The 25,197-nt window shown below is 45.2% G+C and overlaps 3 protein-coding genes across 3 annotated transcripts in view; 2 read left to right on the top strand and 1 right to left on the bottom strand.

Annotated features, from left to right (window-relative positions):
• Positions 1–10,642: 10,642 nt before the first annotated feature.
• Positions 10,643–11,614, top strand: LOC108784388 (taste receptor type 2 member 40-like). The gene has a single exon (XM_018553183.1). It carries the CDS (start codon positions 10,643–10,645, stop codon positions 11,612–11,614), a length of 972 nt encoding a protein of 323 aa, XP_018408685.1.
• Positions 11,615–16,987: 5,373 nt separating this feature from the next.
• On the bottom strand, positions 16,988–24,900 carry EMG1 (EMG1, N1-specific pseudouridine methyltransferase). Its single transcript, XM_018553182.1, has 5 exons — positions 24,754–24,900; positions 22,487–22,588; positions 21,701–21,865; positions 18,505–18,654; positions 16,988–17,190 (listed from the first exon to the last, which is right to left on the bottom strand). Exons 1-5 carry the CDS (start codon positions 24,871–24,873, stop codon positions 17,077–17,079), a joined length of 651 nt encoding a protein of 216 aa, XP_018408684.1. The 5' UTR covers positions 24,874–24,900; the 3' UTR covers positions 16,988–17,076.
• A 67-nt stretch (positions 24,901–24,967) lies between these two features.
• PHB2 (prohibitin 2) overlaps positions 24,968–25,197 on the top strand; it is a 10,958-nt gene continuing 10,728 nt past the window's right edge. The window contains exon 1 of the mRNA XM_018553181.1: positions 24,968–25,078. The gene's annotated coding sequence lies outside the window, so the exon portion shown is untranslated. The remainder of the gene's footprint in view (positions 25,079–25,197) is intronic.

The following is a 25,197-nucleotide window of genomic DNA, read 5'->3' as shown; positions in this document are numbered from 1 at the left end:
CTAGGCAAGCTTAGACTTGGGCGTCCCCCCCCCATCTAAATTTGCCCCAACCCTACCTGTTTAAAACGCGTGGCAAAACATTTCCTGCGTTCCATTGCACTGCAAACGCAATTTGTTCCTATGAAACTGATTTTATTCGGACCCGCTTCTGGACTATGGCTTACTGCCACCTGCTGCCTCTTCCAGTGGGATATCTGCCTATTTATTTACTATGGTTCTGTCTACTGCCCTGCTTCCGGTCTGTTTTCCCTATGACCAGCTGCTGACTTTGATCTTGCTAAGCTTTATATGCCAGTTCCTCTGAGGTTTTCTGCTCCTGGTTGACCTGTTGTTCCTTGGAAGTGCACCACAATCAAGGCTTCTTCCACAAGTCTTCTCTCCAGTTTGGAACTTCCTGCTCCAGTGCCACGCTCCCTGTCATCATTCTGGGGAGTTTGGACTAAAAGTGCATGGGAGGCCCCGTCCTTACTTTGGTCTCCAACCAGGTATGTGATACACTGACAATTCATTTTTCCTCTTTTCTCTCCCGTAGGACAGAGCCATATTTTTTAAGGCAGCATTTATGATCACAATCTACTTCCAGGACTGAGCTGCTGGTTTAGGGATGACTTTTGATATAGTCTTTAAATGAAGCTCCTGTGGGCACAGACTCCAGAGAGAAGTTGTCTCTTTGCACTTCTGTCATGTCAGCACCACTACACAGCTCGGGGAGATAGAGTAACAACAAGTAAAACTCAGGCAACCTTTTTATTCACGTACTGCAGTCCAATGACTCCACCCTTTTCCATTGAGTCTTTTATCCTTAAAGGGGTTCTAAACCCTCCGTTTTTTTTTGCCTATATCTACTGCTAGCAAGCAGTAGATATAGGCAAGAAGTTTTTTAAAAAAAACAAAACGCTTGAACTGGTTTTAAACTTACCTCGCTATCGCTGCTCGCTCCCGCGCCGAGAATCAGGAAGTGATCGTACGGCCGCAAAGGATCTTGGGGCGTGCGCATGCGCAGTTCCGATTCTCGGCCGGGAGACGAGCAGAGATGCAAGGTAAGTCTATGGACGCATGCACCCGCCTGCAGACACCGCAGGATCGGAGAGACAGAGCAGTCAGCGCTGGATCGGAGTGACGTCGCACCGCTGGAGGGACACATGAAAACATGGGGAAAGAAGAGGAAGATCAGAATAAGAGACATCATTTGAGGTAAGTGCTAACATTTACATGGGGGGAGGGGAAAAACATTTGGCTTTAATGTCACTTTAAGTGGCATTGGTGTTCCAGAAAGCCACATTTGCACTTCAAACATCCAGAGAAAAGTATAGATTGTTTCTTTTCCACAGGAAGAAGGAAAAAAAGTTCATACATAAACAAGATTCAGTTTACTAATAATTATAATGTTAAGGAGGTTTTCAAGGCTGAAGTTATTTGAAATAAACCTTCCATTCATGAAATACAGGGGCTGACATTGGTGCCTGTAACAATCAGCTTAGAGCCTGCTGGTGATTACTCAATCCTGCAGTTCAAGTGTCTGAAGCACACACCTGCCTAAATCAGAAGTGCTTAAGAAGATTGCTGGACATTCAGCCTGTGTCTGATCAACAGGTTAGTCTGTCTGCTCATGCCCTGGATAGAGGTCTGTCTAAATGTCCACATCTCTGGACTGTGTTCATATTTAGCTTATTTATCTACTGCTAGCAAGCAGTAGATATAGGCAAGAAGTTTTTTAAAAAAAACAAAACGCTTGAACTGGTTTTAAACTTACCTCGCTATCGCTGCTCGCTCCCGCGCCGAGAATCAGGAAGTGATCGTACGGCCGCAAAGGATCTTGGGGCGTGCGCATGCGCAGTTCCGATTCTCGGCCGGGAGACGAGCAGAGATGCAAGGTAAGTCTATGGACGCATGCACCCGCCTGCAGACACCGCAGGATCGGAGAGACAGAGCAGTCAGCGCTGGATCGGAGTGACGTCGCACCGCTGGAGGGACACATGAAAACATGGGGAAAGAAGAGGAAGATCAGAATAAGAGACATCATTTGAGGTAAGTGCTAACATTTACATGGGGGGAGGGGAAAAACATTTGGCTTTAATGTCACTTTAAGTGGCATTGGTGTTCCAGAAAGCCACATTTGCACTTCAAACATCCAGAGAAAAGTATAGATTGTTTCTTTTCCACAGGAAGAAGGAAAAAAAGTTCATACATAAACAAGATTCAGTTTACTAATAATTATAATGTTAAGGAGGTTTTCAAGGCTGAAGTTATTTGAAATAAACCTTCCATTCATGAAATACAGGGGCTGACATTGGTGCCTGTAACAATCAGCTTAGAGCCTGCTGGTGATTACTCAATCCTGCAGTTCAAGTGTCTGAAGCACACACCTGCCTAAATCAGAAGTGCTTAAGAAGATTGCTGGACATTCAGCCTGTGTCTGATCAACAGGTTAGTCTGTCTGCTCATGCCCTGGATAGAGGTCTGTCTAAATGTCCACATCTCTGGACTGTGTTCATATTTAGCTTATCTATTCTGGTTATCAGCCTGTTATCTTTGCTGCTGTCTGTCTGTGCTTTGTCTGAATCCTGGACTCTATTCTTTTTAAGATCTTAATCTGACCATAAGCCTGTCGACTCTGCTACTCTTTTTTCTCTGACCGCCTGTCTGAGGAGTTACATCTCTCTAGCATCCATCCTGCCAGTTAGTTGGCTGTCCCCCGGTGACACAGTCAGTCCACCGAACTCTGTGACAGAGCCCAAATGGGCATAATACATTTTTACTCTATTACTATTAGTTCTCAACCCCCAGGAGAAAGTAAGGAGGAGGATCTCCTGCATTCAAAGAGCTGTTTTTTTCAGGCACAGCTAGAATTTGGGTGTTCCTAGAGGCTTTTCCTGCATATCTGACATCAGGAGGGACCACAAAGAGCAGTGTGCATCAGTCAACTGATGTGAAGGCATCTACAGGCCAACACTAGCAATTCTACTAGTAGGGCACTCTGTAGGATTTATTCTAATTATTCGAGTTTCACCTGTATAGACACACATAGACACATTCCACGGGCATTGTACACAGTTGTGTCTAGGAGAAAGCTGGTCCACAAGAATAATGTGCAGCTGACACTGAAGCGAGTGTATGGAGACTGGAAGTGGCTTAGAAAGCCTGGAGGAGATCAGATAAGCAGCACTAAGATGCAAAATAGGTGAAAACTGTATTTTCTGACAGAACAGTGCTAGAGCAAACGAACCCAGTTAGAATTTACGTCTGCTTTAAAGGGCTGATTTATATTTGTCAAGGATGGGATACTATTTGTCAACCTTAGCAACAGCCAAAGCAAACAAACCTCACAATTTCTCACTTCTGTGAAATTAGTGTGTTTGAATATTGTTGTTAAAGGAGGTCATTTAATGCTCCGGTGCTTTGCATACTTCCTATAACTACCTCTGTTGACATCATTGTCTCATTATTGTCTTCATGATGGCCACCAGCTTCACACTAGCTCTTACTGCTCTCCAGGTTGTGGTTTTCTTGTTGGGATTTGTCACCAATGGATTCATGCTTGGAGTTAATCTTTCAGACTGGAAGGGCTGCAGGTCCCTCACTGCTTCCGACTACTTCATATGTGCCGTTGGCTTTTCCAATCTCTCCCTTCAGATATGGTCGGGATTCAACTGGTTTTGTAACTTTTTCTGGAGCTGTGAAATATTCTGCCGAATTGTTTATGCCCTGAAAATGATTTCCATTCACTTAAGTCTATATATGTCGGGACTGCTTTGCGTGTTCTACTGCACCAGAATTCTGACCTTCAATCATATTTTTTTTCGTTTGTATCAGCGACATTTTCTGGGGTCATACCAAAGAATAATAAATAACTGCATTATCATATGCTTTGTGATGGGGTGGCCACTGTTCTTCATCGGGGAGATGCACCCAAACCAAAAAAAGGACCTTCCCAACGGCAGCTCCAGCTTTATCCATCCCGCAACTAGTAAGGAAATGTATTTTGGAATATATCGTACTTTAATTTTGGCTTATGGGTATACCATTCCGTTGCTGTTAACCATTGGATCCGCAAGTCTTATAATAATTTCTCTATTGCGGCACACAAATCACATGCGCAACGCCTTGAATTCAAAGAATGGGGCTTTCATAGATGCCCATCTCCGTGCTGGCTTCACCGTTCTCTCTCTTCTTCTGTTATTTGTTATGTATTTCATAACTGCCATTATTAATATCATTGAGATTTTCAAAGTAGAAGAGCCAGGCTTCATCCTCTGTCAGCTAGTCTCTTTGCTATATGCTCCAGCACATAGCGTCGTGCTCATTAGAGGCAATTCCAAACTCAAGAACGCGGCCGCCAAAGCTATAGAGAGGATGGTGTGGGTTCTAAAGCCAAAGGGATGAATTGAAAAGGATACAGTAGTCTATATTACTCAGAATTAAATCCAAAGTAGTAGGAGCGGAGATAAGTCAAAGTATCAGCATTTTATTGTCAACATTTTGATGGAACTCGGCAATAAAGAAGGATGGGAGGGGAGGGCCACTTTTTTTCTTAGACAGGGGTACTTTAATGGGGCATTGATGATTCCAACTGAAATATTATTATTTTTGTATTATAATTATTATTATATATGTAGCCTCTAAAGACAGGAAATACCTACATTTTCTCAGGTTTAGTTATGTTAATAAAGATGTTAATTTTGAAGAATAATAAAGTGTATGTGAACTCTAACAATGGACTTCCTTTATTGTTTCCCTTTTGATCTGTTAAATATACCATTGCGAGCATTTTGTTATATCTGCTTGATAAATTCAAAATAAAGCTCTTCATCTTGTCAGAAATTCGGAGCAGTCCTGTGACCTGTGCATACTACCCGTGTTCTCTCAAGGAAACTTATTATCCCTCCTAAATCTAATCTTGGAACTACAAAATGATAATCCTTTATGTTGTGTAGATGGGAGAGTGGGAGAGTCTGAGTAGTTAAGCAAGAGAGAACTCAGTACACAACAATGATGTGTGCTGTCAGCCCATAACATTACATTTTGTTACATTTGTTCACCTTTGAGTTTCCTTCCTTTTGGACTCCCAAATTGCTTTCCTGGCACACCTTGTTGGAATTAATGAACTGCATGCGTGGGAATGACATCATTCCCATACTGGACAACTAAGTTGGTCAACGACCTGCCACCCAGAGGAATCCAGGGAGAAGATGTTAGGCCAGCGAAGGAGCTTGTAGGCGTCACATCGCTGGAGCAGAGGTGAGTATCCGTGAACTTTAAGTCAATTCCTGTTTCTTTTTTAAATAAAATACTTGTTTTTATCTATTTTCACCCTTTGTTATACAAACAGTACAACAAAGGGTAAAAATAGTTAGTCAGCTCAGTACAAGCCAGCTCTGATGATCTTCTGCAGCTTTTTTCAAGCCCTTTCCTACCAAATGGAGTCCAGTGATGGCTGCATGGCATTTCTTAAATTGGTTCTCCTAACGGTGAAATCAGAGGCCCATCGCTGTGTAATGTAGTTTCCATAACAAGCCCATGTGACAAGACGACAACACAGAAGCACAATTGGGAAAGAAGGGACAGAGTGTATTCACGCTATAACAGGAAGAGACTAAAGAAGAACCTTCGTGGTGGGATCACCAGGGATTATTTTTTAATGATGGCTTCAGATTTCAAAATATTTAAAATGACTTTTGAAATTGGAGCAGAACTATACTCCCCTCCCCTCCACCGATGTAACATAAATTAGCTCCCTTGGTGCCGCCAACATCTTTGCCTGGACTTCCTCCAGGATAAGGATCCTCGCCATCTCGACTGGTCCTGGACACGCACGGCAGTTCATTCATCCAGGCATATGCCAAAATTGTACACTGAGCTGCACATACGCATTACTACATTGTCAGGAAGATTATGGACAGGCAGGAAGAATCCTTTATTTACCTCCAAACTTCCTGAGATGAGAAAGGCCACCTTTCTAGTATAAAGGCAATGGACACTCCCCTGCCATGGAGACCAAAAAGCATTCACATGTAAATTATAAGGTTTTTGAAATTAGTGGAATTAAAACATTTTACTAGATCTTACATTTTTACATATCATCATTGGTGTAACCCCGCCAATAGTGTCACCCGGTGCGGGCCGCACCCCCCCTTGTGACACCACTGCCCCACACACACACACTGCTACCGCAGCAAAATATACTCACCAATATGGGCTCCATTTCCCTGCTCTGTTGGGACCCCTTCTCTGTTGCTCTCATTAAATGGTAATTCTACTTTTCCTGGGGAATTTGGGAAAATGGAATTACCCCCCTTCAATCTAGCCTCCTCTCCCCCCCTGCTGTACTCACCTTTGGCTGAACACTCCTTCCCCTCCAGCAGGTGGGAGAGAGGGGACCAGATTGGAAGGGGTAATTCCATTTTCCCAAATTCGCCTGGGAAAGTGGAATTACCTTTTAAACAGGGCTTCCATAGGTTCTATAATGGGGAAGTACCGTATGTGAACTCCCCATGTGACAGTTCTCAGGTCTGAGTGGCCATTCACCAGACCCAAACAATGGCTCATGAGTTGGGTCAATTATGTCATCCACCCAGGTCAGCTCTAACATCGGAGGTTATCCAAGTCCAATGTGGACTCCTGTAGAGGGAAAGTGGAGAGGGTGTGCGGATGAATAAATATACCTTCCCACAAGGCTGGGCCTGCATTAGCAAAGTGACAATGTCTCTCTGAAATCAGAGTGGTTCGGTACAAAGAACATTTGATGAAATTCCTGGAGCTGAATGTATAATGAAAGTCTGATGGAACACTTATTTCTTTGAGAAGGTTTGAAGATTGGACTAAAATGGCTTTAGAATCAGAGCAGCCAACTAGGCACATTTCCACAAAACCATTTTAACTTCGCATTAAAGGAGAGCTGATTGGAAATATGATTGGAAAGGACAATGGGAGGTAAGTGTAATGTATTGTGTTAATTTTACTAACCTCATTATATCCTTTCTGCCCGATGTATCCCTATAAAAAAGTGCCCAGAGAGCACAGTTACTGGAAGCTCATTGCACCCTGTCTATGCTTTCTACTTCCATTGTTGCTATTTTGTGAATGGAATTCGTCAATGCTATGACATTCTATAGGTACCACTGTTTCTAATATTAAAAATGTTGGATTACACCAGAAAGATGTTTCAGCATTAAAATGGCGAAGGTAAGGGTGATCACCTTTGCTGAAATTAAGTGACAGGGATGCTGACACCGCACATGGAAACCTGCTTGCAAACATAAAGATATCTCAGTGGATCAACGTAAACTACAATGAGCTGATGTGAAACAGTCAAAAGTGTTTAATGTAGACTAGCTTGATCCAGTTTGATTGCTTATGCAATTAAGAGCTTGTTAGAGTGCATGTAACACCTTTTTTTTTCATTTTTGAGTAGGGAAAAGTTCAAATCCCTATCATTTTACTGTTTGCTGTTTTATTGTGGAGACTTCCCGTCAGTTCCTGTTCCAGAGACGTGACAGGAAGTAAGAAGAAAAATTGTACAAGTAAAAGGTGTGACAATAATGAGACCTGATGAGCTGAGTAAGCCCTCGTTCACACCTGAACGTTTTGTAGCGCGTTCTACACTAGACGAACGCTCTACAAAACGCTCAAAAATATAAATCCCATTGTATTCAATGGTCTGGTTTGCGGTAAAAAAAAGTTGCGCGACAAACGCGCGTTTCCGAAGGCTACTTGGCTGGATCCCAATGGAAACGCGCAACAAAACGGCCCAAAGTAGTACATGTACCTTTTCAGGCGTGGGCTATTTTGTAGCGCATTAGGGACGGTCGCGCGACAGATGCAATACGCCTAGGTGTGAACGAGAGAAAGAGATGGGGCACTAAACATGGTGTCACCTTATTTGTTCCAAGATTTCAAGTCAGCAGTGATGTCATTGAGCCCATTAGCAATATATCTCTTAATCCAAGCAGAGCACTGTTAGCAGTCGTAAAACAACATTAAAGGGTTTCTAAAGCCTCAGCTTTTTTTGCATATATCTACTGCTAGCAAGCAGTAGATAGATATATGCAAAAAGTTTAACAAAAAAACAAAAACGCTTTAACAGCGATTTAAACCTGCCTGTGTGTTCCCTGCACGCTCCCGTCCGAAAATGTGAAACTGCACGGGGCGGCCGCAAAGCACCCTGGGGCGGGCGCATGCGCAGTTCACATTTTCGGCCAGGATGCGGGGAAAGACAGAAGGTAAGTCTATGGACGCGTGCATCCGCATGCAGACACCGTGGGAGAGTACGTGCCAGCAAGCTCAGAAGAGTCAGCGCAGGATCGGAGATTCGCCGCAGCGCTGGAGAGAAGGCTGAAAACTACAGGAAAGAAGAAGATGATCAGATTAAGAGACATCATTTAAGGTAAGTGCTTTCATTAACGTTGGGGTGAGGGAAATTTTGTTTTGCCTTTAATGTTACTTTAAGTAGAGACTTTTAATTATGCATGTTTGTGAGGTAAAGATGGCTCCCACGCATGCGTGTGGGCCTATGTTTCGTGTTGCTGGCAAACATGCTCTAGTGCGTAGATGCGTGCAACAGGAAGTGGGCGCAAAGACACGCAACCGGAATGGCACGGAAGGACGCACACGTCAGTCGCACAGGAAGCGATGCTGTCACTTTAATGGATTCGTCTATATAAACGAACCTGCCCTAACCAGGTTGCTGATGGTCTTCAGTTTGTGCTTCCTGTGACCTGTTGGACTTGCTGTTGCTCGTTTTTGACCCGAATTGCTTGCTGCCTGCCTCCTGACCTCGGCCTAATTACTGTACTCTGCCTTGCCTATCGATTTTCTACTATTCTGCCCTCCTGTTTTGACCTCTGGCTTCGTCTGACGATCCTGATCCTGAACTTCTAATGCTCGGTGTCCAGACCATCCACTGGCACTCGTGGTCATTGCTGTCCTCCGCACGCCCTGTTCCCACCTCCAGGGGTTGCAGGACAGGAGACGTAAGAGAAGCCTCCTCGTCCTACCGGTCTGCTAGGTCTGCTATGAACTGCTAGGTCATAAAAGAACCTTAACAGGCCTTAATTGGCCATTGCAAAGCCGTTCAGATCAATACACAGTTATGTGTGGCTACCTGACCTGGAGCTGCCCTATTCATACAGCCTAACGCTCAAAATCCAGACATATTCTGTTAACCTGTTAAGATAAAATTACAGCCATAACAAGTTTCTACTCACAGGTATAAGTCACTCACAATCATTTCAAGACCAAATACTCCTATTTTACAAGGTGCAGAAGGTGTACAATTTTGGATTTCCCATCATTTCTACCTAGCAGGGACACAGATAGGGTTGCCACCCGTACAACCCGGGTTTGGAATCATGTGCCCGGGTCTGTGGCCACCTCCCGCCCGGGCACATGATTCAAACATTACAATGCCGCATACCTGCATTTCTTGCGGCGGGCGAAGGACGGCGGGCGGAGGACGGCGGACGCTAGGTGGCGCTGTCTCCTGTTCCTCGACTCTCCCTCCTCTATTCCCTCCGCAGATGAAGTGGGAGGAAGTGACATCAGGGAGAGAGGAGAAAGCAGGTATTTATTAAATTTTTATCAAATGCAATATTAATTGGAAAGAGGGGGGGGGGGGAATCAGTATTGCACATTAAACATGCCCCCCAAAAAAATGTTTTGTGGGGGCATCTTTTATGTGCAATAGTACACATCTGCGCCGGGTCCCCTTCATCAGGCTCAGAAATAACATTACATAAAAGGGCCACAACTTTTATATGGACATAATAGAATATAATTTCTGAGCCTGATGAAGGGGACGCAGCGCAGCCCAGAAAGCGCTTATCTTAGGAATGACAACTACCAATCAAATGGATTTTTCAGTAACATGGGATCTTGGTGCCGGTGTGCTGGAGACATCTGTATTGTTGTTCTGTTGTGAGCAGCGCCATCCGCAGTCATTACCGGCACCCGTTACTTTTGGTATATGTGGTAAGAACTGCGGCAAGGTATATGGGTACTGCTTTGTACACTTATCTACAGAATGCATATCTGGGGACCTGCGGCACACTGGTAAGTTGTGATTAACTCAAATATCGTTTATTTACAAAATACATGCATAGTGTATACTTTACAAACAAATTGCCGTGAAGCACTATAGTGTTCGGGTTTGGCCTGAAGAAAAGGTGGCAACCCTAGACACAGACAACAATAAAAAAAAAATCTATTAGCCTTCCTGGACAGCATATGGGGGACAAAGGTTCCCACCACCAGGAGCGGAAACATGTAATTAAGTTAGAGGTTAAAAGTAGGTCCTTCTGTCATCCTCTTCAGAACTGTTTTGGTTGGACTGTGTTCATACTCAGCATGTCTGTAATTATCCTGATCATCGGCTTTTTACTTGCTATTGTCAGTCTGTGCTTCGTCTTCCTGCCTGAAACCAAGACTTTGTTTGGGATCCTAATTTGACCATCAGCCTGTTGACTCTGCTATTCTCTGCTGCTCTGAGCATCTGTCTGAAGACTTACATTACTCTAGCATTTGTCTCTTTCCCTTATGTAACATTGGTTTGAATATTGTTATTGTAGAAGGTCAACAATGCTCCCTTGGTTTGCATATTCCCTTTTACTACCTCGGTTAACACCAGTGTCTCATAATTGACTCCACGATGGCTGCCAGCTTCACACTAGCTCTTACCGCTCTCCAGGTTGTGGTTTTATTGTTGGGGATCGTCACCAATGGATTCATGCTTGGAGTTAATCTTTCAGACTGGAAGGGCTGCAGGTCCCTCACTGCTTCCGACTACTTCATATGTGCCGTTGGCTTTTCCAATCTCTCCCTTCAGATATGGTCAGGATTTGGCTGGTTTTGTGACCTTTTCTGGAACTTCGATGCATTCTGCCGATCTGCTTATGCCCTGAAAATGATTTCCATTCAGAGCAGTCTCACAGTATCAGGACTGCTTTGTGTGTTCTACTGCACCAGAATCCTGACCTTCAATCACACTTTATTTCGTGTTTGTCAGCGACACTTTCTGAAGTCCTACCGACAAATAATAATTATCTGCCATATTTTGTGCGTTGTGATGGGGTCGCCACTGTTCTTCATCGGGGAGAAGTACCAGGGCCAAAACAAGGACCTCCCTTTGGCCAACGACAGTTCTATCTACAGAGATACTCTAATGTATGAGGAACCCCTTTTTTTAGCATATCGTACTTTAGTTCTGGCTTTTGGGTATACCATTCCGTTGGCATTAACCATTGGATCCGCAAGTCTTATAATAACTTCTCTATTGCGCCACATGAATCGAATACGCGACACCTTGAATACGAAGAATGAGGCTTTCATAGATGCCCATCTCTGTGCTGGCTTCACCGTTCTCTCTCTTCTTGTGTTATTTGTTATGTATTTTATAACTGCCATTATTAATATCATTGAGATTTTCAAAGTAGGGGAGCCAGGCTCCATCATCTGTCAGCTAGTCTCTATGCTATATGCTCCAGCACATAGCGTTGTGCTAATTAGAGGCAATTCCAAACTCAAGAAAGCATCAGCTAATGTTTTAGAGAGGATGATGTGTGTTCTAAAGCCAAAGGGATGGATTAAAGAGAATACACCTGTCTATATAGCTCATCATTAAGGTTGGATGTGAGTGGAGGGGTGCACTTTTTCATACAGGTGTACTTTAATGGGCTATGCATGATTCCAACTTTTATTATTCCTATTATTATCTTTCTGCAGTCTCTTATTTTAATCAAAGCTGCAGACTAAAATGACTTTTGAAATGACATGAACATGTTGAAGCTTATATGAGATTTTAGCAATTGGGTTTACAATTACTATAACACTTGACCATATTATGTTATCATATATAATATTACCACCTATAGAATGACAGCAGAGCAGTAAAACCAGGTCCAGATTAGTAAAAAGCCCGAACCCTAAGGTTAGCTGCAAAGGTCACAAGAATGCTTTCATACTACGGATGAACCAATACCGTTTTTTCGGTATCAAGTACTGATATGTTTTTTTTTTGGTACTCGCCGATACCGATTCCAGCATTCCGAGGTACCATGAGCCTGGCTTATCAGGAAGCCATGACCTGCCTTCCGGCTTCCTGATTGCCTGGGAAGCTGGTGTTCTATCGAAAGAACACTGGCTTCACGCCCCCTTGCGACAGTGCAAGGCAGCCTGACTTCTAATCAGTAAGCCGGGCGGTTGGTCATGACCTGCCGCCCAGCTTTCTGGTTGGTCAGGAAGTCAGGCTGCCTCGCAGTGTCACTGGGCACCGTGAAGCTGGCTTCCTAGCCAATCAGGAAGCCAGGCGGCAGGTCATAACATGCCGCCTGGCTTCCTGATTGGTCAGGAAGCAAGGCTGCCTCGTAGGAAGCCGGCTTCCTAGCCAATCAGAAAGCTGGGTCATGCCCCGCCGCCCGGCTTCCTGTTTGGCCAGGAAGCTGGCTCCATGCTCCCTCATGGCAGTATCGGGGTAGGTATCGGAGCATTTGGGCGATTACGAGTACTCACCCAAATGCTCAGTATCGCCGCATCCCTATTGCAAACCAAACCCACGCTTATAGATAGACACAAGTCCAGCCATTCTCCAATGCGTCATATAAACCTGGGCCACTGAATGTAATGCTGGGTGCTGAATAGGGATCAGCATAAGCATAAGGATTTTAACAAAACTGATTTTGCCACCAAACTCCTGGCAATCAATTACATTTTAATGAAGTCTCTCAGTTTCACTCACTGAGCTGTTTAGGTGAAATTTGCTTGATCTACTCGTTTCCCTTTTTTAACTAGAGGGTTTTTTGTTTTGGGTGGGGGGTGTGATTAATGTGAAGCCATTTTCTGGCACATGAATAGGTCTAGGGTAATTCAAAGGAGCTTCTGTAACCCTTAAAGTCCAATGCACTCTTACAAAACACCTTATTTTGGCCTTCTCTATTGACTCCAATGCACTTCCTCAAACTAGTGAAGTTTTGCCTGTATCTGTAGCTCTCGTCCAACTGTGTCTGCCCCATATTGTCACTATTGTAAATTATGTTAAAAGTAATTAATTGCCATTGTTCACAGTAGAGTAGGGACCGGCCAGAGATGGATCACTTTTATGCAGTTGGACATGTAATGCGTGAGAACCAAGAATCCCTGCTAATGCAGAAGTTTGCTAGAAATATGTAAGGGTGTTATACGTGTATACACAGGTTCTGTTGAAAAATGATACCTTCCAGTTCCAGCTTTCCAAATTGAGGAAGGAACACCGTTCAGGATGTAAGGACATACCCCTGCCATGCAAACCGAGAAGAATATACAAAAAATAATTTGGCAACCCTACAAGTGCTTTTTGTCACTATTCATTTCACCTTATAGCTTTTCAAAATAAAATAGATAGAGGCTAATTGAAAGGTTTAGTGCAGTATAAGGCTAGGTTCACACCTGTGCGATTTACCGCACGGATATTGCGCAAAACACAGATTTGCATTGAAGTCAATGGAGGCTGTTCACACCTTTGCGGCTTGTCGCACAGATGAAATTGCCTGTCACGCTAAAAGGAACAACAGGAGCTATTTTCGGCCAGTTGTCCCGCGGTTTGTGTCCCATAGACATCTCTATGCATTGAAGACCACGCGACAACCGCACGGTTTTCAAAGAACAGTTGCGCAAATCAAAACGCGCAAAAACGGGTCACCGTTTTGACATGATTGTTTGTAATTTGACATGATACAGCGTTTTTGAAGGTTTAACAGAGGAGGAGCCTAGTTTTCTCTCAACGTTTCGCGCTTAGGGGCGCTTCTTCAGGAGAGGGAGGTTGTCATTCAAATGTGCAGCCCGGGGCGACTGTGCAACATGCTGGGGGCTCCACAGTGAGAGGAGGACGGACACCCCTCGGTTCTGGTCGGGGAAATAAGCAGTTCCAGGACTTTTGGCTACCCTCGATGCCTCAGTTTATGCTGCCGCAACTGGGATTCGTGGTCCGGGCCTCTCTCCCCTCATCTGCTTCGGTGACTGTGACCCAGGTGCTGTGCCTGGACGGCCCTGCAGAGATGCACACACACACTGACCCATTTGAATGACAACCTCCCTCTCCTGAAGAATATATACCACATCCATTACAGCGCCCCTAAGCGCAAAACTAGGCTCCTCCTCTGTTAAACCTTCAATAACGCTGTATCATGTCAAATTACCAACAATCATGTCTCTGTTAAGTCTGATTATCTAATCATGGTAATTATGTCTTCATGGCTTTCTATCATGCATTGTAATTCTATCAATCATGTTATTCACATATATATGAAGGACAGAACAGAAATGGAGTGAGCTTTTCAGTGAGATATACAATTTGTATATCTCCTTTATATTTCTCCTTTTTTATTTTCTCACCTACCTGCCTCAGTCAGTCCTCGCCTCGTGCCAGTCTGCCTCTTTCCGGATGTCCTGAGTGAGGTACCCGTCCGCACAGCCTCGCATCCTCCAGGGAAGCCCGTGACATGTCACACTATGCGGGGGCCGGGGGAGGAGCTACCTTTAGGATGCAATCGTGCAGATCACATAGGACAATACGTTATGGCATTGCCGTATGCGGCGCTGCCATAACGTATTATTCTATGCGATCTGATCGGCAATCTTCTGCGGGCAGATGGCTCAAGGGGCAGATGCTTCGGGCCCCACAACCTTTATTGGGCCCGGGGCAAGTGCCCTCTTTGCCCTGCTTTAAAGACGGCCCTGCACTGAGCAAAGGAGCAGACCTGGGAGAGAAACTTCTCTCTCAGGTCCGCTCCTCTGCTCAGTGGGCGGGTGCAATAGCCAGCCTGCTATTGCAATTCCAAAATTATAATTGAAAGAGTTTGCATTGCTATTATAACCGGTGTTGTCTCCCTGATATGCTAGAAAATGTCCAACTTGCTCTAGGCACAGGTGGGGTGCTTTGGGAATGTCAGGGTTGGTGTTAACACAGGAAGATATTTAAATAAGACTGTTCTCAGAGACAGAATGGAGCCGAACATGAAATGACTGTTTTTCATCTTCAAAGAGACTTCATCCAATCATTGTCCTGACAAAGATACGATTGTGTTCTTTCGACCGATCGTGGATTCCACATGCAAGTGAATGGGAGCAACTACGATAAAGATGCATAGGCAAAAGCCATCACAAGGACTTCACTGAGGAACTTTGACCAGAGGACCTCACTAGAAGAGAGGACAACACTAAACCACGACAAGAACTCATTTTCCTGAGACGCTTAATCGCCACCAAGTCCTGTTCAATACAAGATTTGTAGGCTAATCCCAACCACGGCTAAGTGACTTTAGTGTATGCTCTTATAGAAACCATTGCGTATGCCAGATAAGGGAATAGTGTATGCATGTGTACAGATGTATTGTAGCAGTCTGCATTTTGTATTGTTTTACCTGTAACAAAGTGATTTACGTACATGGCATTTGTTGTATATTAAAAGTACGCTAAATACTACTGGGTCAGTTTTTACTACAGGAATCAGATAAACAATAGCTGTAAATGTATGTTAGCATCCATAGCAGACCTGGTCATTGTCCTCTCTCACGGCATCATGTCACAAATGTTGATAATGGGAAATACTGCAGCCCACATGGTGGCCTGATTCTTTGGCTTGAAAACGAATGGTTTTGTTATGAACGTGAACCTTCAGGACTGGATTTGTTCTGTCCCTCTTACCACATCTGATTTTTATGTTCCCCATGGCACTGACTAATCCCCTCCAGTTCTGATTTGCTGCCAACTGAATGTGCGACCTGTCCAAAGATCAAAGTCACAATTACTTCTGGCACACAGTTTATGTTTTCTTTAGATGATCTCCAGCAACCTCTTGCTGACGGTATCCTTGTGCTTGTATTACTGCAATAGGTCCTGTCTCTGGTGGGCACAAAAACATACAAGCTTTTGTCCTTCTTTGCATCATTATGGCTCTTCCTTTGGCTTGGACTGGCGATGATGAAGAGAACAGTCCATGCAGCAGGTCTTTGGTGCTGTGTAACAAAACTTGAGTATTGTACTGAGCTCATTGTGTTTGGTTACATATTTCCTGTCACCTGTGTTCTACTGTCCACCTATCTTATATTGAAGTCCCTTGTAAAATATATGAGGAAGATGCATGTGACCATAAGAACGGGTCATGGAGTTCATATGGAAACCCAAGTTAAGGCCGGGTACACAGTGTTGATGCTCTTGCTTTGGTTCAGCATGTACTTTGTTCTTTCTCTGTTCCTCATAATGCAGTTGGCTCCAAAGGGAAGCCCAATCTACTATATCTGTTATATAATCCTATTGGTATATTCCCCTGTTCACAGCCTTGGTACGATCAATGGAAATGGGAAGCTACGACAAACTGCAGCAGGATTAATTAAAAAGTTGCTTTGGGTTAAGGGTTAAGCGATGTATCCTTACATATGCTATATGACGTTTATTTACAGATTTGTTTCATGTATATTGGGTTCTCTTGACAACAAGCAAATATCAGGACAAGGATCCTGTTCTCTGCATCTGGTCTCTTCGGGACTAGTGAAACTGGTGGAATTTCCATCAAACAATGGAGAAGAGTAATTCGATGCGCTGGTGCTTTGCATCTAATTGACGTGCTTTTTGACTCTGGCTCTGTTTCGCTTTCTGCCACTTTCCAAACTTTAGATCAGAAGTCAGCTTTTGCTATCATAGCCTTTACTGTCTATCAATCATTTAGTGTTAAAACTTTAGAAAACAAAAAAAAATGGTGGGAAAATCTATTGAAAGTGGCTCTGTGTATAGGTGTTTAGTATGGGGGAGTACTCATGAAAATGTCCAGTATCAGGACCGATACCCATGCATTCCTACTTAAATACTTCTATTATATTTATATCCCATATGTGGTTAGGAATTAATCTCTATCCCTGGACACATGATCGATGCGTCCAGGGACAATGATCTACAAATAAATGCCTGCAGGGATACGCAGGAATCCTTTTTTTTTTTTCCCCCTTTCTTTTAAACAAAGAAATGTACATTAATTACAAATAAGAATAACAAGCTTCTATGGACAATAGGACTCTGAAGAAGTAAAAAAAATAACTGAGGAATTGTAGGAGATCTTCACATAACTGCCCACACCTCCTCAAACGCCGAGCAGATCTTGGCGCAGGTGAGGGCGGCTGATAGAGGGTACTCGCTGATTGACACCGTGCGTTCTCCAAAATCTACGTTAACCTGAAAATAAAACAAAATGTTAAATATTTAGAGGAAAATATGTGTCCTGATTTAGGCATTTACCCTCAAACTTCAGTTGATGGTGTGCCGCTATCAAAGCAATTCGGCAAGTTCTATTTTGCAGGCGTATGGGTGAACCTTAAAGCGGTCCCTGAAGTAACATGCAAGACTGGCTTATTATGTCCGGGCCCCCTTTAAAAATCCCTATAGCAGGTCCAAAAATGCATGTAAAAGGCTAAATTAAAGTTCATATTTACCTTATCTCTGTCCTCAACCCGCAGCACCTAGGCAAGACATAATATATTTCCAGCGAGTTCCTGGGGAATAGGGAGCAGGCGAAGAAAAAACGCTCTTGCAAGGGAGAAGAGTGTTTTATGATATTTGTCCTGTCACTCCCCAGCGATGCGGAAGACGGGGGTTAGGCAAGTATACAATGAAACTTTTTGCTTTACAGGTACATTTTTGAATATACTATGGGCAGTGATTTTTAAAGTAGGAGGGGGCCAGAACATTGTAAGTCCATGCTGTACTGTTTGGGAGGGTTTTTTTTCTTTTCTTATTTGCAGTTCAGTTTTCCAAACACACATATATATATATATAAAAAATAATTAATTTTGTTTCAAGATCCATTTTGGAGCATGGGTCTATGTTGCAAACATGTAACAACCTACAGCAATGAGAACCAATTCTTAAAGCAGATCTAAACCCGATCACTAACAACTCAAATAGGCTTCAAAGAGACCCTGTAGCCAGGCTATTCTTTTCAACCACAATTTTTACTTAAAGGAGAAGTATGGGGTCAGTGTTTTCCCCCATAATTCTCCTAAGGGTCACGGGAGGACATATACTAGCGTCCTACCGTGATCCAAAGCTCAGTATATCGCGAGCTACAGCGGTATACCGAGACCGCCGCAGCCGGATCCCGACATTACTGTCGAGATCCACCCAGCTGCGTGAGTGACAGCTGGCTCTGCCTATCTAGAGGCAGAGCCATCTGTACCCGCCCCCTTCCCCGTCCGTTCCGCTGGTCAGCGCTGGAGGATCGTACAGGGGAAGAATGCCTGCAGGGAGCCGTGAGCCACCGCTCTCTGCAGGGACATGATTGAGAAGTGAGCGAGCGACGGTATGTGTTCGCTCACTTCCTGATCTATTGAGCCGACCTGTGACAGTTTCATTGTCACACATCGGCTCGAACTATGAGGCTGAGTGAAAAATCACTCACCTTATAGTTCTCCTTTAAGATTATATGTGCATTTGACATAATTTAGGCATTTATTTGTATTTACAGTCTCTTATTATACTGGTGTCACTCACCGATCCGTGGGCGAACGCTCCCACCACGATCATCATTGGCTCCTCTGAGGGTACGAGGTCTCGCACACAGGAAACACGCTCTCCCTGAAAGGAGGTGGTCACTTTCACACAGCCTACTGGAAGGTGATCCGTAATCGGATTCTTAATAACCTGGAAAGAAATATAGAACATTTGATACAAACTACATATTAAACAATACAAGGGCTCCCTATCAGACAACGGTAGAATCTTTTGTATACCTTTACACACGCACTCAGTGGCTTCTTAATCAGTCTAAGCTTTCCTCATTCCTTCTGGTCAGTAAGCTGCCCATCAAACTCATGGGACAATAGTACGGTGTGGCTAACCTCATAGCTCTGACACTACTCAGAAGTGTCAAAGCTTTGCCTGTCACAATGGCCCGATGTTTGCTTTGACGGGGAGATTTGGGGGGAATGCCGCAAGTATGTGCACCCCTAGGGGCCAGCACTTCATATCTGCAGAAATTTGCCCCAGCCACAGAGGATCTTGAAACTTTATTAAGCCACGTGATCCACAGAATGCAACAGGTCACAAACGCTTACAATATGCCTGCCCAAAAACATCATGGGATTCTTAAAGCACCATACCCTAGCCCAGGCCAAGCACTTCTAGTCCAAAAGGCACAATGTAAAGAACGGGAAAGTACTCTATACTTTATTTTTGGGGCAAAGGAATAGCATTATTGTAAAGGGTTCCCCCCACCCCACCCCGTACATTGTTAAGCGCAACTCTAGTTTTAATATTTAATAAGTAGCCCAGCGTTGTGAACAATAAAATCACCTTTCACCTCCTTGCCACTCTGAGTTCCAACACCAGAGCTCCTTTGGGTTGAACGACCTCCAGCATCATTCAACCCACTTACTGTGAGCCTAGGACAGGGGTAGGCAACCTTGGCTCTCCAGCTGTGCTGGAACTACAAATCCCATAAGGCATTGCAAGCCACAGGCATGACGGGATTTGTAGTTTCAGCACAGCTGGCGAGCCAAGGTTGCCTACGCCTGGCCTAGGATGACCATGGATCCGCCCCCCGGGGGCATCATCGACTCAGGCTGGGCACATAGTAGAATACTGCAGGGAATGGTGCTGAGGTCATAAAGTCAGCATTACCCCCTACAGGAGGAGGACTGCCAGATAAGCCAGAGGAGGTCATGTGACTGGCCAGGAGCCACAGTATTAAGAGAACTATGGGGTTAAGGCTTTTCCCCATAGTTCTCCTTAGGGTAATTAAAAGACCAACTCCTTCCAAAATGTGTTATTTCACTTTGGGAGCACAGGAAAGGTAAAGGTCAGACTTTTATTGGCATATGTGCCCACTTCCTGTCTGGGGAGGGGGTGATTGGAAATCTCTACTATGGGGACACAGAATAAAACAATGCTGTCTGTGGCCATCTGTGCCGATGACATCCGCACAATCCAATTCTTAGAAGGGTGTCACACAAAAAGCAGGAGCAAGGAATATCATCCCAATGGAAGTCACGTCACAGACATAAATATAAGCCGCCTCCTCCACCTAAAAATGTAGCTGGTCTGTACTTCCCTCCATGTACTGTATATATCCAACAATAATGTAATACAGACTTATTAATCTGATAGGTTTCTCATATTCCCCCCAATCCGGCCACTCAAAAAAACAAGAGGCAATCACAATTTATTATAAAATATTGTTATAACGTTTGGATTAATTTCGATATTATAATTAGGGATGCACCGATACAAGCATCGGTATCGGCCGCGATACCGAGTATTTGCATGAGTACTCGTACTCGTGCAAATACTCCAATACAAAAAACGAGTACCTGTTCCGTGTCCGCCATCTTCAGGGACCCAAAACCGCGGCACACAGGACCTCCATCACGTCTTCAGTTAAACAAGATGGCCGCGAACTCCTCCTCCAAGTCCTCAGTCATCTGCTCCATTCTGACCTCTTCTCCCGCTGATTGGCCGATTGGATGATTGACAGGCTTCCTCACCAGTCAGGAGTGACTGGTGAGGAAGCCTGTCATCCAATCGGCCAATCAGCGGGAGAAGAGGTCAGCATGGAGCAGATGGCTGGCGTGTGAGTTATGTCTGACTGGGAGGAGGAAGATAATGGACCCCCTGCAAGCCAGTCATGGGCACCCCCATCACAGGAGCACTATGACAGCCGGGATGAAGGCAGTTCTGCTCCGGGTCTGCCCCTGCAGATAGGCTCTGCCGGGAGTCGGAGGAGAGACCGGGGACACAGGCATCCTGGCAAGATCGGTGAGTGACAGTGTGTGTCTGTGTGTAGGAGAGACTGCTGTGTGTGCGCACAGCGATCCCATCTGCTTGTGATAGTGACTTCTTCACAGCCATTTTGCCATCTACTCTCATCACACCCTCTATTGACTGTTAGTGACAGATTATTGTATAGTGTGGCACAGCTATATCCAATTCTGCATACCTGGCTTTATATTATAATGTTCTTATAATATAAAGCCAGGTATGCAGAATTGGATATAGCTGTGCCACACTGTACAATGTTCTGGTCTGGACATGTGCTCATCTGTTTTTCGCACTATGGGGATACAAGCCTTAGTTAGCAATGGCATGATAAATATTCATTTCATGTTCATGTTCTTCATAATATTAAGAAACTGACCTAAAATCATGATTTTGTATTGCTTTAGAAAAAATGTGACATGTCCCTTTAAGAAAAAGTATCGGTACTCGTACTCGCCCTTAAAAGAGTGGTATCGGTGCATCCCTAATTATAATATATCTTGATTTAAAAGAAGAATTCAAAAAAAATTAACCCTTGCAGTGGGGCAACCCCCCGCACTACAAGGGTTACATGCTTGTTTTTCTCTAAGTGCCAGAATAAAGAAGATACAATCACCTGATTGGTCCTGCGGCAGTGACCGCTCACCTTCAGCCCCCCTCCCCCCTCCCTCCTCTGTTCTGGCATGTCGCTCCTCGTCATCATGTCTAATAGACCTGTATTTGACATCACAGGTCCTTAGACCACAGGGGCCCAGGGGACATGAGTCTGCAGGACTGAGGATCAGGTGGGAAAAAAACGAGCAGTTAACCCTTGCAGTGCAGTGTGGGGGTAGCCCCAATGCAAGGGTTCATTTCTACAATTCCTGGAGTAGTTCTTTAATGGAGTGGCAGAGAATAACTCGGGTCTGTCACTATTCCCATTGATAGGTTTCACTTTAATTCCAAAATGCTTCTTACCCATTAGTCCACAGAATCGGGGGAAGGTTCGTGGAATGCGTGTCTGCGGGTTCACCTCGATCAACACGTTGCGCTGGGTGTGGATATACACTTGTAACAATCCTGCCCGGTTAAGGGGGCTGTCTAGGAGCATCAACAAACACTGCAATGGAAATGAATAAGGCTTAAGTAATCTGCACAAGGAGAGAGAGCAGAAGCGAGCGGTCTTTATTAAAGGAGGGGGCGGAGACAAGACCGGTCACCCTCCACAAGGAGAGAGCGGCAGTGACCGGTCTATATTACAGAAGGGTGCAGAGACCAGACCTGTCACCCTCCACAAGGAGAGAGCGGCAATGACCGGTCTTTATTACAGGAGGGGGCAGAGACAAGACCGGTCACCCTCCACAAGGAGAGAGAGCAGCAGTGAGCGGTCTTTATTACAGGAGGGGGCAGAGACAAGACCGGTCACCCTCCACAAGGAGAGAGCGGCAGTGACCGGTCTATATTACAGAAGGGTGCAGAGACAAGACCGGTCACCCTCCACAAGGAGAGAGAGCGGCAGTGACCGGTCTTTATTACAGAAGGGTGCAGAGACAAGACCGGTCACCCTCCACAAGGAGAGACCAGCAGTGACCAGTCTTTATTACAGGAAGTCTCACACTGGATTACTGCACAGGTCTGGAGGAAATGCACAAAGCTCAGCACACACGACTCTTGTATGAGGACAATATTTACTTATCACAAAGTTCAGCTGTAAAATGAAATGCGAATAATAATAAGTCACCTGATGCGTGATATCTGGCCGGGCCTCTCCTGGGTCTCTCCCATTTTTCACCAACGTGGACTTGTGCTGATCACAATTTAGAAGTTCATATGTTTTTCCCGCCTAAAAGAAGACATGAGCAGAACATGACCACATGGGAAGAGCTCTGATAAAGTCCTTAGACGGGGCACCGGGTTGGGTGGGGCAGTGACATCATCAAGTTATGCGCCAACTGGAGTGTTGGGTTTTCTTATGCTGGTTGTTTTAGGATAAGCGCCAATTCATGCGAGTTCCCTGCAAGTAGTTGTGTCATTATAGAACTATGACCAGGTTCTACTTTTGTCCTATCCCACCTACGGAGAAGTCTTACAGTACAGAGACGTGGACGGAGGAGGCGATCACTGAAAGGAAAAGATATACAGAGCATTTTCACCCCCAGAACTCTGGCACCCAACCTATGGCCCAGGGGCCCTTATTGGCACTGGCATGGTCCCAGGGGTCCCTGCACACCATCTGTGTTTTTCTACTTCAACAGCCCGGTGGCTCCCGCGGGTACACACCTCAGACCGCCAGAGTCCCCCAGGAAGGCAGCTATAACCCCTGCTAGCTGGGAAAAACTCCACTGGAGTCGTCACAAAAGGAGGATGGTTGCCCTCTTGAAAGAGAGAAACCTCAGGGCCAATTCACCCCTAAGGGTAGGACAGGATGGGGACTACCCTAGGGATCTTGCCCCGGTATCTCCAAGACCACTGGCCGCAAAGGGAGGAGATACCAGAGCAGCAGGCCCCCTGCCACGTGCACGCAGGCCTCAGAAACAAACAAAAACATCCATTTCTGTAGTGCTCCCATGCTCCTGTTAGGCCGAGGAAACACAAAAAAATGAGGTAAGCTGGGGGCAAGTGCCCTTTTATTTGGTGTATGTGATGTGCTTCCTGTTTTAGGTGGGAGGAGACTATCTCTCAGATGCTGTCCTGGAAGATTACTTGGGAAAAGTATTTTTTTTAGACTTGTTGGTTTGGTTTATTTCCTTCATTGTATCTCACAGTTGTCTGTGCTGTCCATCTAATTTCATTGTGGATCTTGCTGAGGGAAATATTAAAAGGTGTCACAAGTAACGTTTCAGAGGACGGACCGTCTCCCGAAGCACGCCCCCAGTCCCCGACCCATCCCCAGTCCCTGACCGTCTCCCAAAGCACGCCCCCAGTCCCCGACCCATCCCCCAAAGCGCATCCCCGACCCTCTCCCAAAGCGCGTCGCCAGTCCTGAAGTACTTTCGCAGTCTCTGAGCATCTCCTGAAGCATGTCCGCAGTCTCTGAGAAGCTCCTTCTGTGCCACCCAGTCATATCTAAGCAGGGAATTCCCCCTCACCCATAGCTTGGCAAAGGGGCGGGATGCAGCAATGTCACTGCCCTTATATTGATACATGCTTAAATATGGTAAAATAACATTTACCTTATATGGCTCTGTGGCCATATAACGTAAATGGCATCACCACAAGCATCCCGCCCCTTTGTTTACATGCAGTTGCTGGGCTTTTCCTTTAACTCGAGTTCGGTCCAAACTGAAGCTCATCCATAATAACGGGTCAATAAGAGACTGACGGAATGTTAAAGCGGCCAGAGGGGGAAGATTAGATTTGCTTAATTTTCAGAGTGGTTCACTATGAACCATTGGAGCAGAAGATCTCTTCACATGCTGGCAGCTAGAATGGGACTTTCGGCGGTCCTGATGAAAAATCCAATCAGATTTCACCAAACTGAGCTCATATTTTGTTATGTTAATCTATATTTCTTGATTACAAAGTGATCTTACCATCAAGCATTGGCCATTGTCTGTATTACTTTGCACAACACCAGGCAGCTAAGGCTGGGTTCACACTGTTGTGCCCATTATTGCAACACATGACAACACATTTTGCACATTGGCGCACTGTTCCGCCATTGACACTTAATGGCTCCCCAACACACCTCACTGACCTTTGTTGATAAATATGCATGTGTTTCCATGGTGCAACAGTGTATACCTAGCTTACTGGGCCTGGCCGACCATTCAAGTTTGCCCTATTACTAGGAATATGGAAGGCAGGATCCGATTGGCTGTTAAGGACAAGTGGTTAATCCTGTATACCTAGGCCTTCTTTCTGGACTTCTGTATTATCCTGACAGTGCATTTATTAAGATAAAAGGGGCAATACAGAGCCCCTCCAACACCCAGACAGGATCTGAAAATCTGACAACAGCAGCTCCCCCGCAAAGACAGAGCCCGCTGGGCCTTGTGGTTCTCTTACCCTGACCGTCTCCAGGCTGGCCCCCTCCAGCAGCACGATCAGCCTCTTCTCCCTCTTCCGCTTTACTAGTGGTTGTGCCGGCTCCTCTTCATCCCTCGTGTGCTGCCTGCGCGCCGCCATCTTTGTTTCTTGTTGCTTCTCAGACACTTCCGGCTCTGGCGGCCATATTGCGGTTGGCATAAAGAGACAGGAAGCCGCCGGGCGCGGAACTCAGATGCCAAGTGACAGTGTCGGGCGGGACTGACAGCTGAGTGAGCACTTCCGGTGTCCTTCTACTGCCGGGGCTGAGACACAGGAGTGAGACACGTGATAGAAGAGAGCAGAGGTGAGCGCTGGGGGGACCCCGGGGCTGGGGTGGTTTATATGTGTGTTCTGTATGGGGGGGCAGAGGGGGTTTTAGGGAGACTTTGCAGACCGTATCAGTGTACATGTGTGTGTCCTCTG

This window comes from Nanorana parkeri, unplaced genomic scaffold (genome assembly GCF_000935625.1).
Source record: "Nanorana parkeri isolate BGI_ZX_2015 unplaced genomic scaffold, ASM93562v1 scaffold113, whole genome shotgun sequence".
NCBI lineage: Eukaryota > Metazoa > Chordata > Amphibia > Anura > Dicroglossidae > Nanorana > Nanorana parkeri.
This window is presented reverse-complemented; position numbering and strand designations above follow the sequence as displayed.

Excerpts from the sequence above, each read along its gene's own strand:
- LOC108784388 (XM_018553183.1), top strand. The coding sequence starts at position 10,643 with ATGGCTGCCAGCTTCACACTAGCTCTTACCGCTCTCCAGGTTGTGGTT.
- EMG1 (XM_018553182.1), bottom strand. The coding sequence starts at position 24,873 with ATGGCGGCGCGCAGGCAGCACACGAGGGATGAAGAGGAGCCGGCACAA. Across the intron at positions 18,655-21,700 it reads AGAAGCATTTTGGAATTAAA|GTTATTAAGAATCCGATTAC; the intron begins GTGAAACCTATC and ends ATTTCTTTCCAG. Across the intron at positions 17,191-18,504 it reads GAGCGTTCGCCCACGGATCG|GTTAACGTAGATTTTGGAGA; the intron begins GTGAGTGACACC and ends TTTTATTTTCAG.